This window comes from Lucilia sericata, unplaced genomic scaffold (genome assembly GCF_015586225.1).
Source record: "Lucilia sericata isolate MDLA Ls3-8-SP2 unplaced genomic scaffold, ASM1558622v1 Contig000391F_arrow, whole genome shotgun sequence".
In the NCBI taxonomy this organism is placed as follows: Eukaryota; Metazoa; Arthropoda; class Insecta; order Diptera; family Calliphoridae; genus Lucilia; species Lucilia sericata.
In genome coordinates, this window is record NW_023994409.1 from 50,665 (window position 1) to 65,486 (window position 14,822).

General features: G+C 29.3%; 1 protein-coding gene across 2 annotated transcripts; it reads left to right on the forward strand.

The window, feature by feature from the left end:
• The first annotated feature begins 532 nt into the window (after positions 1 to 532).
• On the forward strand, positions 533 to 14,724 carry LOC119604420. Of its 2 annotated transcripts, none has more exons than XM_037957007.1 (11): positions 533 to 641; positions 805 to 1,113; positions 7,726 to 7,884; positions 9,712 to 10,190; positions 10,253 to 10,396; positions 10,455 to 10,532; positions 10,594 to 11,845; positions 11,913 to 12,184; positions 12,258 to 12,379; positions 13,679 to 13,810; positions 13,883 to 14,724. In XM_037957007.1, the coding sequence occupies exons 2-11, from the start codon at positions 963 to 965 to the stop codon at positions 14,415 to 14,417; spliced, it is 3,324 nt and encodes a 1,107-aa protein (XP_037812935.1). In that variant the 5' UTR covers positions 533 to 641; positions 805 to 962; the 3' UTR covers positions 14,418 to 14,724. The 2 variants fall into 2 exon arrangements, with proteins under 2 accessions (XP_037812935.1, XP_037812934.1); XM_037957006.1 differs by having other exon boundaries at positions 542 to 745.
• The last annotated feature ends 98 nt before the right edge of the window (positions 14,725 to 14,822 follow it).

Genomic DNA, 14,822 nt, shown 5'->3' on the forward strand with positions numbered 1-14,822 from the left:
TATACATTTTATTTTTATGATTATTTCATGATTTTTTAGTCTTCGAACCTAAATAATAATTATTTTGGGTCCCTGCTTTAAACGCCTTTAATGCATTTCTCGTCGGCATTGTGTTTTTGCTGATTGCAAAAAAGCGCACAAAGAAAATAAAGCTTAAAACAAAATTAAAAAAAATACTAAAAAACGCAAAAATAATAACCTACAGCAAAGATCTGCGCTGATTTTGCCTAAAGCCGACTAAGACTAGCCGTCGAATAAAATTGAAAGCGAAAATTTTTCCAATTATATCTTGTATGATTTGCTAAATTTATTAAATTTTACACAAGAAAACATTTAAGTCCATCATTTGAAGACTATTGTCAACTTCTATTTTTAGGTTATTCAATTTATTTTGAATAACATTGATAATTTAATAACATCATACTGAAAACTTTGCCGGATTACAAACGACGAAATTTTTAGTGATAGTCACCGCCGTCGTAAATGTTTGTCGGCGCAGTTCTTTGAACCACAGCTAATTTTTATTCAATAAACACAAGTTTGTGAAGAGGATTATTTATATGAAGTAAAAAATTCAAACAAAATTGATGCTAAAAACAAATAAACAAGATAATATTAAAAAATAAATATTTAAAACAAAAGTAAAAAAGAAAACAAGTTAAAATACTTCAAAGAAATTATAAGTCACAGTGAAAGAAGAAAACATAAAATTTCAAACAAATAAAAAAAAGAAAACTGTGTTAATGTGAGAAGAAAAAATAATTTAACATTGTATTGTTGGTGTTTTATTTTTCGTTTCAATAGAGTTGTGCGGTGATACAGAAACTAAAATAGCCACAGCCTGGGAATTTCAAAATTTTACACTGGCTTGCATTCCTTTTTGCAACAAAACTATTGACAAATATTTTCACAAATTAATGCAATAAACAACTAGAATAGAAATCGAACCTCCGACAAAGAAAATGCCTTATTACGGTCTCTATATACCCGTTAAGGGTGGTGCAACAGCAGCATCATCATCGTCGTCGACCAACGGAGCCAACTCAACAAATTCCACAACGTCTTTGGCCGTTGACTGCGGCAATGACGTAAATAAAGACAATAATGAGACCGGTAAGTTTTTCCTTAAAGGAGTTTTCTCATACAAGAATGTTATGATGATGATGATGATGGTTTCCATATTTGTAGTCTTGTTTTTTTTTTGTTGGTTTGTTTTAAAGGTTAGAATTCTTGTTTTTCTTGTTGCCAATATGTATTTTATTTTTGTTGTTGTATTTTATCTTATTTTGTCTTTTATTGTTGTATTCGTTTATATCGTACGACTTCATGATGATGATGATTATGTTGTTGTTGTTGTTTTTGTGAAGTGTGAGATGTGTGTTTGTGTGTGAAAAACACACTGCTACTCAAAAGTGCATTATACCTATATACGTGCTGTTTTTTTGTTTTTGTTGCTGCTCCCTTTATAAACCGGGTGCTGCTAGAAAGTTGTTGTAAATATTAGAATTGTCTCCGTCCTGAATTAGTCAAACGCTCATGGTATTATTTGAGAGCATGTAATAATGTTGTTGACACAATTGAAGGTGGATTTCGGGAAACTAGTGTCACATATGAACTGAATGAAGGATGTCTAAGGATGTCTTTTTTTTATTAAGATAAAGGGGGCTATTTCAGAAGGCTATTTCACACATTTACTGTTTGAAGTTGATAAGATTGCAACCAGTTTTGAGAAGTTGAATAATTTTATTTTGTATTAGTTCTACCACTTGACTTACATACTCACTCTTGTTTTATACGGCAAGTTTTCTTCTGTGTCTGCTCTGGACGCTCAACCTATGACAGCGGAATGTCGTTCAAAGCTGCCGTATAAATGGTCGGATCTAATGGATCCTGAACAAAACCGCGTATGTTTCTCTTATATATACGAAGGTCCATGTAATATCGGTGTTACTGATTTGTCAATCTTTGGCCTTTGTTCCTTTGACTCCGAGTCGTTCCGGTGCGAAGAAGCTATTGTCGTGGTAACAGTTCTGCTTTGTCGTTGAAGTCTATTTCGAAATTATCAGCTTCGAAACTCATTATATGGGATATTTATATAGTCTATATTATTACTTTGAATCGGTTTCGAGTTTATTGGAAATTTTCATTTTCAATACGATTTCAAAGAATTCTTTAGGATTACTTTTTTTATACCCACCATCAAAAAAGATGGGGGGTATATTGATTTTGTCATTCCTTTTGTAACACATAGAAATATTGGTCATGGACCCACAAAAGTATATATATTCTGGGTCCTCATTAAATTCTAAGACGATCTAGCCATGTCTGTCTGTCTGTCCGTCCGTCCGTCTGTCTGTCTGTCTGTCTGTTGAAAGCACGATAGAGTCCGAGTGGAAAGAGCTAGAGGGTTGAAATTTCACATAAATATTTCTTATAGGTAAGGTTTGTTTGGTATTGAAAATGGGCAATATCGGTCCACGTTTTCGGATAGCCCCCATACAAGTGGCCCCTCGAAAAGCAGCTTTAACAGCCATAACTTGTTTAAAAATACGAATATAGCGATGAAATTCGACATAAGTAAGTTTCTTGTGATCCAAAATCAATATGTGAAATTTTATGAGGATCGGTCCATAATTGACCCTACCCCCCATATAAGGTCCCCTTCAGAAAATGACTTTAACGCTCATTACTGGCTTAAAAATACTAGTATATAGATGAAATTCGACATAAGTAAGTTTCATACGAGTCAAAATCTATCTAAAAAATTTTATGAGGATCGGTCCATGATTGACCCTACCCCCCATATAAGGTCCCCTTCAGAAAATGACTGCAACGCTCATTAATGGTTTAAAAATACGAGTGTAGCGATGAAATTCGACACAAATAAATTTAATACGAACCAAATTCTATCTACCAAATTTTATGAGGATCGACCCATAATTGACCCTACCCCCCTATATATGGTCTCCTTCAGAAAATTACTTTAACGCTTATAACTGGCCTAAATATACGAGTATATAGATGAAATTCGACATAAGTAAGTTTCATTCGAGTCAAACGAGGTTTGATGGTGGGTATATAAGATTCGGCATAGCCGAATATAACACTCTTACTTGTTGGAACTGGTTCTAGATCTTTTTTGTTTGAAATTGTGAAAATTGACACCAAATTTGAGTTTTAGTTGAGAATTTTTATAAATGGTTTCTAAAAACTCTTTAGAAGTATATTAGAATCTCAACTCTATACCAGAGAATAAATTAAAGTACAAGAATCCAACATTCTAACTAAAACTATCAAAACTGAACTATTGATTTATATATTTAAGGATTTGACTACTTAATTAGCATTAATCATATCTTTACTTTTTAAAATCCTATAAATCAATATCTATTTTTATATATTCCTATCTCGAAATAAATCATTCATTTTCATTTAATTAGAAACAGTTTTAACTAGAAATTTCAACACACCTTAATTTCTATAGACGCTAACGTGATAAATTCAAAATGCACTAATTATACCCTTCTATTCCCTCATTAAAAAATGCCTAGGTGGGCCAATTGCTATATATGTATATATGTATTAAACAACAATAAAAACATTAATCTAAATACATATATGCAAACTAACATGTCAATTGCAAAAGGTGGTTTTTTAAAAAATAAAAAAATACTATAAAATTTAAGGTCATTTAGTATATATTGAACATGAGGTGGTTTGAAAAAAGAAACAAACATATTTATACTTTGTACTTAATCATTATAAAAAAAGTTATTAAAAAACACAGATAAATTAATTGCTTAAACGATGAAACAAAACAAACAGGGAAATAAATTCATATAATTAATTTTAAGACCAAAAATATGTTTGCCAAAATTCTGAAAGCAACCAACCACTGGGTACAAAACTAAAATGTTTTGGGGATTTTTTTTTGCGAAACACATTTTTAAAAATATGAATTTGAAAAAAAGATGGTGATAATGAATATGATGACGTTTTAAAAACTGTTGGTCGGTTTTGGTTTGTTATTGTGTCACGGGCAATTTATTTTTAAATCATTAAATAAATAAATAAAATTGTTATATTTTGTATACTATAAGGGAACTTATTAAATGGCTAGTAGAGGTTTATATACCTCCTTATCAATATTACATTTACAAATTATCCAAAACTTCAAAGGAATTTTGAAAATGTACTGCAAAGTTGTAATAGAACAAAAAACCTATATTATAGCATTATTGAGTGTATTGATCTAGTCTTTTATTTGAACAATTTTGTTTTATTGCTAACAAGTAGATTTTATAAAAATTTAGTACCCTTAATATTTTCTTAAAGAAAAATATATGTAATTTCTTAAACAAAAACTATCTACCTAGCCTAGATGAAAGAGAAACTGAAAGAGTTTTTTTTTGTTTTTAAATATTTTTTATACGTTATTGTTTCTTTTCTTTTGTGGATTTCAGTTTCAGATTTTGTTGTTATTTTTGTTTGTATTTTTTGGGCTTATAGCTTGTGTATGTGCGCGCCTACTCTTCTTCTCTTCTTTGCTTTGTATATTTTGTTTGCAAAATAAATATTCAACAAAATTATTGTTTTATTTTTTTTTTTAATTTTTTATTTTATTGTATACAGATAAGTGCAATAAACTTTGCAAAACTTAAAAAGTAAATATACGTGTTACAATAAAGGAACTTATGTATATGTAGTTATTGTCATGTGGGTGGTTTGTACAAATTTCTTACCCATTTGTGGTTGACAAAATTTTGGTTAGCGTATTGTAATAAAAAACATATTTATTGCGATTTTTTATTGTAATTAATTTTGATAAATATAAGGGGAGCTGTTGAACTAAAGAGATGATTTGGAGATACTGTAGTAGGATATTATTTATATTAAGAAAATATGAAATTTAGAGTTGTCAGGAAACCAAGGGGAACAATCGGTAGAAGGTTGTCGTCAAGATGGAAGAGTTGTCGAAGCACTCTCCCCGTAATACTGATGCCAAATAAAGGAAGAGAAGGCCACAAACATTGTGATATCTGTGCAAAAACAAGACTCAGATATTCCTCCGTTTACTGAGGCCAAAGGGAACTTATTGGGATTACTCGACAGAAGGCAATCTGATCTAAGGAGATGAATGTTAGATACTGTAGGATGATATCATCTCTGCCTTCTTAAGGAAATATTACACAGAAAGTTTTCAGATTTGCGTCTGCCAGAAAACCAGAGGAAACCATTCGATAAAATGCTGTCATCAAGGTGAAAGCACTATCCCTGTTATCTGAGATAAGGAGATGAATCTTAGCACGAGGAAACGAAGGTCCTCCCAGTCAAGGAACACAATGTCATGTTGACTAAACAGTTCCTCCTGGGATGTCATCGGAAGAGTCATCCCAACTTTAACATCACACAGTTGGATACTCCCCCGAGGTATGCCAGGAAGGATCTTCGTATATACGAGCAAAACATATGTAGATATCCACAAGATCAGTCCTCGTAAACGGCAGCTTTGAACGGCATTCATAGAGACGCCGCTGAAGAGTAGAATGGGCACTAAGCAACACGACCCTATTTTGATTCATTTGTGCAGACAGGTTCACTTCACGCATGAAAATAACGGGTTTGATTGGTGAGAGTTTGAATATATCTTTCGGGACTAGTCAAACAGCATCCAATATTCTAGCTCGAAAGGAGATGAATGTTAGATACTGTAGGAGGTTATAATCTTAGTTCTCTTAAGGAAATATTACACAGAACGTTTTGAGATTTATGGCTGTCAGGAGAACAAGGGTAACCACTCGATAAAAGGCTGTCCTCGAAGTGGAAGAGTTGTCAAAACATTCTCCCTGTAAAATTTAGACAGTTGTCTAATTAGAAGAAGGCCTCGTTCAAAGGAAAAAGTTTGAGCAAATCCTTCTGTTACAGAGAACAAAGAGAACTTATTTGGACTGCTTAACAGAAGACTAACTGATATGAAGATGAATAGTAGATACGTTAGGATACGTTTCGCTTGAGGAAATATTACATGAAAATTTACAAGATTTACGGTTGATAGAAAACCACTTGATAGAATGCTGAAATTGTTTTCAATACACTCTCCAAGTAAAATTAAGACAATTGAAGAATTAAGAGATGGCCACTCAGAGTGCGTCATCTGCTCGAACACAGAATACTGATCAATTCATCCTATTGCAGAAGCTAAGGGGGAACTGAGACAGTTGCCACAAAAAGAACGAAAAGGTGGATGACCCCGTCCTCTTAAGGAAATATGTTACGGAAAGGTTGAAGATTCACGTCAGTCAGAAAACTGCATGTGTGAGATTTATATTACTTATAAAATGTTCGAATAGTCCATTCTTAGCGCCTTTTATTCTTAAAATTTTTGAATTAAGGGAACATATTTAGATTAAGCTTTGCTCTAGAATTGCAGATTAAGTTAAAAGAATGTTTAAATCTTCGGTACTTAATCCGGCAATGAGTGAACTTATCTAACACAACTAATGATGCTTGAAACAATGTTCTAATTGCACACAATTCTAAGCTTTGAATAAGCAACGGTGTTTGCTCTGCACTTCTATGAATTGATAAAACAAGGTGTAGAACATTATATGACAACATATTTATAAAATTTTAATGAAAGCAATATAACAAAACTGACCTTTAAAATATAATTAACGTTATCATACTATTGATATATGTTTACCAAAGAAAATAAACATAAATGAATTGAAACAAAAGTAATTAATAATACTAAATTATTCATTACAAATATTTTAAAGAAAATTAAATTAAATTTTATACTTTTCCTAGAATAAGAGCAATAACAGTTCATTCATTTTGAAAATTTATTTAAAAACCCGCATTTAAATGAAAAACGAAGAGAAGAAAAAAAAACGTTAATGGTATATCTTAATGAAATTTGTAAACACCCTCTGCCTTAAACACGCCATTGATCCCCTGCTCTTCTAGACTCACTAATGTATAGAAAATAAAATTTAACAAAAAAGCGAAACGAATTTTTGTCAATTTTTTGTTTTGCTACGTATATTTTATATATTTCATGTGTTTTTTTTTTGTTTATAATTAAAAATAGTATTGGCATATTCTTTTTTCTGTGTATTTCCCTTTTGTTTATTTTCTTTTATATTTTTGCGGTCCCTCGTCTAGTAGATAAAATATAAAACAAAAATCATACCACAAGTGTGCTAAAAGAACACTGAACTTTATGTCTCAACAAAACTAATTAACACAATTTTGTAATCATAAATAATTTGTATGTAAAAGAACACAAAAAAAATTAACAACTAATTATAATTTAATTTTTTTTTAACTTGAATAACTAATGTTATTAAATTAATTATACGATTACAACATAATAAATTTCTTTATTTTTTGTATGGCTGCCAAATTATTTAATATTTTTTCATTATTATTTTCATTATATACTACATACTTGTTTGAAAATGTTTACGATCAATATGGTTGATGACAGCCTAGACAAATGGTCTGTCTGTCTTTCTATTTTACTTTATATTTTCGAAATGTTTGTTTTACGTACTTGGCTTTAGGTGAACATTTATAGATTGACCTACATTTTAGTCATTTAAGTATATAATTTTTTTTATATTATTTGCTACATAATTAATTCTATTTGTGTTTGTTTTTATTAAATATATGTTTTAATTATTATATTAAAAAATATATTTATTTTTTCTTTCTTTTCAGATGTTTCTGCTTTTGTCTTCCAAAATAAAAAGGAAGCTTTGCAAGTTTTAAAACAACACAAAGATGCTCGTTTCAAAGAATTCCTTAATGAAGATGATGCCATTAAATATGCCCAAACTGGTTATGAAATTGTGCAAAATAAATACAACGATGTTAAAAGTAAGTAAAGTTGTTTGCCTTGATATTGAAATATTTTTTTATTTTTTGTTGCATTTAATCAATAAACACAGATTCATTGTGTTATGACAAATTTAATCATTTTTGAAATAAATAAATATAATATAATATTCCTTTTAATAATATTTAAAGTAGAATGTCAACGGTATTTGTTATAAAAGCTTTTATATGGAATAATATTATATAAACAATTTACTATTTTTTTTTTAGAAAAAACTTTTAAAACATTTTAAATAATTTCTTTAACAAAACCCTTTTTTAAAAAGATTTTGTAAAACAACTTTTTTTCAGAATACCTAAAAAGCTTTCTATAAAACTTTCTTAAAAGAAAAACATAAAAAATATTTAAAAAAATTTGTAATTTTTTTCCGAAAACTTTTTAAAAATTTAAAAAAGACAATTTTTACTAAAACCCATTTTTACAAATTAAAAAAAAGGTTTTTAAGGTTTAAAACTAATTGGAGGAAAATTTATAATAACCGTCCTGCAAAAAAAATTTTTTAGTAAAAAACTTTATAAGAAAGCTTTTTGAATTTAATCTTTTTAGAAAATTTTTTAGTATTTAGCTTTTTAGAAAACTTTTTAATAAAGTTTTTATAACTTTTTGAAAAAAGCTTTTCGAATACATGAAAAAAGCTTTTTAGAAAAATTTTGCAAAAAAGCTTTTTAGAAAAAATTTGCAAAAAAGCTTTTTAGATTTTTTTTGAAAAAAAGCTCTTTAGAAAACAGTTCCAAGAAAGCTTTTTAGAAGACCATAGGAAAACAAGTTTTTTAAAAAATTTTGTTCAGAAATATAAGCTTTATAAGAAAACTTTTCGAATTTAAGCTTTCTAGAAAAATCTTTAGAATTCAGCTTTTTAGAAAACTTTTTTCCTAATAAAGTTTTTAGAATTTTTTTAGAAAACATTTGCAAAAAAGCTTTTTAGAAAATTATAGGAACAAAGTTTTTGTTCAGGAATAATTCTTTTGTTAGACAACGTTTTGAGTAAAAACATTTTACAAACTTTTTAATAAAAAATACTTTTATACAACTTTTTTCGAAAGGTTTAAGAAAAAGCTTTTTAGAAGACTTTTTTAAAATAAGCTGTTTGTTAGACAAGGGTTCAGAAAAACTTTTTGCACAAATTTGCACAACTTTAACTTCTTTAAGCAAAATTACAAAATATTAAGCAAAAAAAAATTTTTTTAGAAAAAAGTTTTTAATTAGACATTTTTATAAAAAGCTTTCTATAAACATTTGTAATGAAAAAGCCTTTTATACAACTTTCTCTTTTCCGAAAACTTAATAATTTTTCAGAAATATGCTTTTTGTTAGACAACGTATTCAGAACTTGTTTCGAACCTGTTTTAAGAAAAAGCATTGTACAAAACTTTTTAATGAAAAAGCCTTTTTACAACTTTTTCTTTTACGAAAACTTTAAGAAAAAACTTTCAGAAAAAGCTATTTGTAAAACTTTTTTATAACAAAAAAGCTTTTTATATTTTTTGAGAAAAAGCATTGTACAAAACTATTCAAAAAATCTTTTTTAAAAACTTTATACACAAAATTTTTAAAAAAGCTTTTTAAAAAATTGTTTATTGAAAAAGGCCTTTATACAACTTTTATAAGAAAAATACTTTTTAGAAAACTGTTTAGATACTTTTAGAAAAAAAGCTTTTAACAAAATTTTTAAAAGAAAAGCTTTTTTATTAAATATTTTTTTAACGAAACAAGTTTTTTACGAAAGAACTTGAATAAGCTAATGGGTTTCTTCACAAATGAAACGTTTCCAAATTGTTTATATAAATTTCTCTCTTCATCTCTTTCAGCATCAACAGAATCCTTGGAAAAGGCCGCATTTAGAGCACCCACAAAACAACAACTCATCAAATTTCGTCAAATTATTGAAGTCGACGACTGGGAACTTGTCAAAAAAATGATATGGGATAATCCACGCTATCTAGTTAGTTCGGGTGATACACCCACAATTCTCAAAGAGAGTTTTCGTTACAATGCCATGCACGTTTGTGCAATATCTAAATGTCCCAATGTAGCTAAGCTAATACTCGATACAGTATCTGATCCAAAATTTGCCGACCTTTTAATGGGCAAGAAAAACGATGAGAAAGCATGCAAAGAATTGTGTGCTAATCTCTTAGATTATTATCTAAATATACCAGAAAAGGGTAGAAGTGAGACACCGTTGCATTTAGCCTCTAAATTTGGTTGTCCCGAAATGGTGGAAGTGCTAACTTCATATCCAGAATGTAAAAATTTACCCAATGATCAAGGTTTAATGCCGAAAAATGTGAGTTGGGAATTGTTGATTATTTTTCTTAAGATTTTAATTATTATTTATGAAATTTTTAGATTATTTGCGATCGTGGCAATGAAAATTTTCGTGGAAAAATTGAAAAACTTTTTGAGGAACGTTATTATGTGCCGGTATTACGTTGTAATGATAGTGCTATACCAGCACAAATTGGTGAACCATTTGCGGCTAATAACCCACCAGTAAGTTTAAGTTTAAATAAAATAAATTGGAATTACCATGATTTTTTTTTTATTTTAGAATCTCAACTGTGATAATTTAACACCAGAGGTGGAAATTAAAGCTTTAGCGGGACCCATGAGTAAGGAACAAGCTAAGGTATTTGGTTTTTGGAAAAAGCTTTATTCTTCGTTTTATTTATTCTAAACTAAATTTTCAGCAATTTTTCCGTCGTTGGAAGACACCACCTAGACTGGGTAGCAATATGTCCTCTCCCATAGCTAACAATCCGTATATATCACCCATGAAACCACGCAACAGTACACCCATTAAAACACCAAGAGGTGGAAACACCAGTTTCAATTCACCCACTGCCACTTTACAAAGACGTTCTTTATTCAATTCCACGCCACAGCGTAAAGAATATAATGGTGTCATTGAATCAAATGGTTTTGATAAATCTTTACTAGACGATTCATTCGATGACAAACAGAATGGCAATCATGAGAAGGAAAACAACGAAATGGATGCTTTAGAGAGAACAGAAGAAACTAATAACAACAATCATTTGGGCAAGATGCCAAAACCTCAAATGAATATGTTAAAATCGGCCTTATGCCCCCGCACTCCCTTGTTCAAGCTTAAGAATAATGCATTTTCGAATTATCGTGAACAGAATGTGGGCTCTCCCTTGGTGCACACCATTGAGCTTGTACATGAAATGAATGATTCCTTATTAAATGTATCGGATGTTTACGATAGCCCTGGTTTTAAGGAACGTCATGTAAAGAACAGCGATCCTGAAAAGGGTATTGAATGTATTGGTCGTGTTTTGGCCAAAGAACAAAATATAGAATGGCGTGAGTATTGGGATTTTCTAGAAGAGTTCATAGACATAGCCTCCGATAAGGGTGTGCAGAAATTGGAAAATTATTTGGCCCAACGTCAAAGGGAACAGGACCAACGTAATAATCGTACACAATCCACACAAAAGTCTGATATACTCGATGATGTCCGCAATGCCTTGGAGAATTGTTTCATAAGTAGCAATTCAACAGCAGCTAACAATACAAACAAAACGAATACATCAACAACACATCAATCTACTACACCCTATACTTATGTGGAGAAATCGCTACAGGTGCATGCTAGACGCATGACTAAAACCATTATACATAACATCAATAATGAGGTGTCTATTATTGATGCTTTACTTTTGGAATTGAGAAGAGTTAAATCGTTAATTTACTCCTTTAAAGAGGATGCTAGCTATATAAATGTTAATTTTGAAAAGGTTCATTCACGCATAGGTAATTTGGTGTCCATGTTTTTGGAAAATTCACAAGAGGTGACACGGCAAATGAAAGAGAAAATCTTGATTATATTACAAAATCTCTCCACGGCTCAAGGTGAGCGGCGTGAGCATATGGAATGTGTTTGTTCGCGTATTTTTTATATGCTGCAAAATCCAAGTAAGTTTTCTTTTGAATGTTTCTTTTTATTTTGATTACATTATATTAATTGCGTTTTCTTTTAAAGCTGAACAAGTGCTACCAGAAAACGTTAAAACCGAAGATATGTGCTCGAAAATTTGGTCTCAAGAAAAAGACTGTGACTGCCAGTGGGAGAGTAATTTAAGTCGTAAAACTAGCCGTCGCAATCGCATGGAGGCGCGCTATAAAAATCATCAACGTCTTAAGCAACAGGAAAAAGTACAAAAAGATGTGGATAATCAAATGGCCGATCTAAAAGGTGATTGGCGTAACACTACGGCAGCCTCAAATGATTCCTCGGATGAGGAGGAATTTTGGGTGAGTTTTGTTTTTTCTTCTTCCTAAATGTTTTTTTTTTCTAATTTTTATTTTTTGTTAATTCCTTTTAAAGTCTGATTTTGGTGGTTCTGATACTGAAGAAGATGAAGTATATGTAACGCCTTGTGAAAGTCCTTCACGTTTAAGTTTATCCGATGATACAGATGATGAATGTAATAAAATATTTATTTATGGGTAAGTTGAAGTATTTTATCTAATACTTTCAGAACTTATGTTCGGAAAACTTTAAATAAATCATGAGGATTCATAAAAGTAGAATTTTAGTTTAGATAATGAACATTTCATTCTGTTTATGAACTGTCATTGTATTTATGAATTGTCATTGTAATTATGAATTGTCATTCTATTTATGAATTTTTCTTTTTCTGAATGAAAATGGTTTCGGAATAAAGTCATGTTTTCATATTATTTATTACATTCTAGTTATGAAAATTTTTTCTGTATAAATTATAAAAAATAAATTTAGTTTTATTTGAAGCCGATTTTATACATTTTCCAAATTTCGAAATTACAAATTTTGAAAATAATTTTAAAATTTTCATGAATTTTGATTGTTGTTTTAAAATATTAGCATTTAAAACATGTTCGAAAATTCGAACTTATGTTCGAAAAATTTCTAAATTTAGTTTTATTTCAATCCAAATTCTTACTTTTTCCAATTTCGAATTTCAAAATTTTGAAAATAAATTTATTATTTTTTTTTTGATTATTTTATATAATTTTAGTTTTAAATAAATTTTTCAAGTAGATTTAGAATATTAGCTTATTTTAAGGTTGTCCGAAAATTCGAACTTAAGTTCGAAACATTTTTAAAACTCTTAAAATAATCTCCTAAATCTTGATGATTCATAAAAATATAATTTTAATGTTATTTGTGGTCGAATTCTTACATTTTCGAAAATTCGAACTTAAACATTTTGAAAAAAAAAACTTGAAAAATGTAATGAATTTTGTTTATTTTCAATGCAGATTCAAAATATAAGCTTTTTAAAGAATGTTCGAAAATTCGAACATATGTTCGAAAAAATTTTAAAACTGTAAAAATGCTCTATAAGCCATGAGAGTTCTTAAACATTTATTTTTAGTTTGATTTGAGAACAATTTCTTAATTTTTTTCAATTTCGAATTTCAAAATTTTTAAAATAATTTGCAAATTTTCATTAATTTTAAGTAATTTTCAATGTTGTTTTCGAATATAAGATTTTTAAAATATATTTTTAAAAATTTAAACTCAATATAAGCTTTTAAGCCATGTTCGAAAATTCGAACTTATGTTCGAAAAAATTTTAAATCTGTTCAAATAATCTCCTGATACCGAGGATTCAAAAAAATATAATAATATATAATTTTATTTGGGAACAATTTCATATATTTTTACAATTTCGAAGTTAACAATTTCTTAAAATTTTCATAAAAATCTAGTAATTTTGATGAATTTAAATTTTTTTTAACTTTTTTCTTTAAATTTCATAGCAATGAACCCACAAAACGAGATTTGGATGTATTAAATGCTATTTTCCATATAACTATTGATAAGACTAAATATCCCAATATTCATTCCTGGAAATCCACCATAATGCGTTATCCCAATGAGGAGAAGGATTTGTAAGTTTAAAATCAAACATATTAATAAAAAACAATTATAATTAATAAATAATTTCATTATCTTTAACACAGTTTTCCCTCACCAAGAATTGTTAAAAAATCTCATTCATTTGTGGCCACCAGTGGAAACAAAAAAGACTACTATGTACAACCACAAACACCAACATCAATGCAAAGATCCTATTCCATTGTACGTTCGAATACAAGTTCTTTAATACTACACTCACCCAGACAGCAATCGCCTTTGGCTACATCAGCAGCTTCATTATCAACATCAACTGGTGGTGGTGGTGGTGGAGGAATACTTAAAGAACCCATTTTACAACTGCCCACAGCAAAACGTTTATTTATGTCACCAGGGCGACCAAAAACAATGACTGCCATCTCATTAGCTAATAATACCAATATGAATATTACTACAGCTTCAGCTACAACTACAACAGCTACTAATGCTACAAATCCTATAAATGTGGTCAGCATGAAATTACCCATACAACAGCATATGCAAAAACCAGTTACGCCTCTCAATAAGTTACGTGGCCTTTTTAGTGCCTACCGTGAATGCCTAGATAGTAGTCCGCTTTCAACTTCATCGACATCACCCTAAAAATTTTTGGATACGATCCCTAACAATCTCAGTCTCAGAATGAAATTCTCTGCAACCAAGCAATTTTTCCACTGAGATTTAAACACTTACATATTTATGTTAATTTTTAAATACCCCATTTTTAATTAAGTTTTTTGTTTTAGTTTTTGTTTCAACTTTTACATTTTTATATTCAGTTTTTTTTTATTGGCAATTATTTTTAATTTGTTCTTTTCAATACTTTTTAAACAAACATCATTTACTTTAAGTGATTGTTTTCCAACTCCATGTGCTTAAATAAAATGAATTTAATAATTCTTCCCTTTTACTATTTCTTTTACACCAAAATTAATTAATATTTTAAGTAAAAAACATTTTAAACACTATATACTCATCAAATTTTTTCTGTATTTTTTCCAACTTCTT

Excerpts from the sequence above, each read along its gene's own strand:
- LOC119604420 (XM_037957007.1), top strand. The coding sequence starts at position 963 with ATGCCTTATTACGGTCTCTATATACCCGTTAAGGGTGGTGCAACAGCA. Across the intron at positions 7,885-9,711 it reads TAAATACAACGATGTTAAAA|CATCAACAGAATCCTTGGAA; the intron begins GTAAGTAAAGTT and ends CATCTCTTTCAG. Across the intron at positions 11,846-11,912 it reads TTATATGCTGCAAAATCCAA|CTGAACAAGTGCTACCAGAA; the intron begins GTAAGTTTTCTT and ends TTTCTTTTAAAG.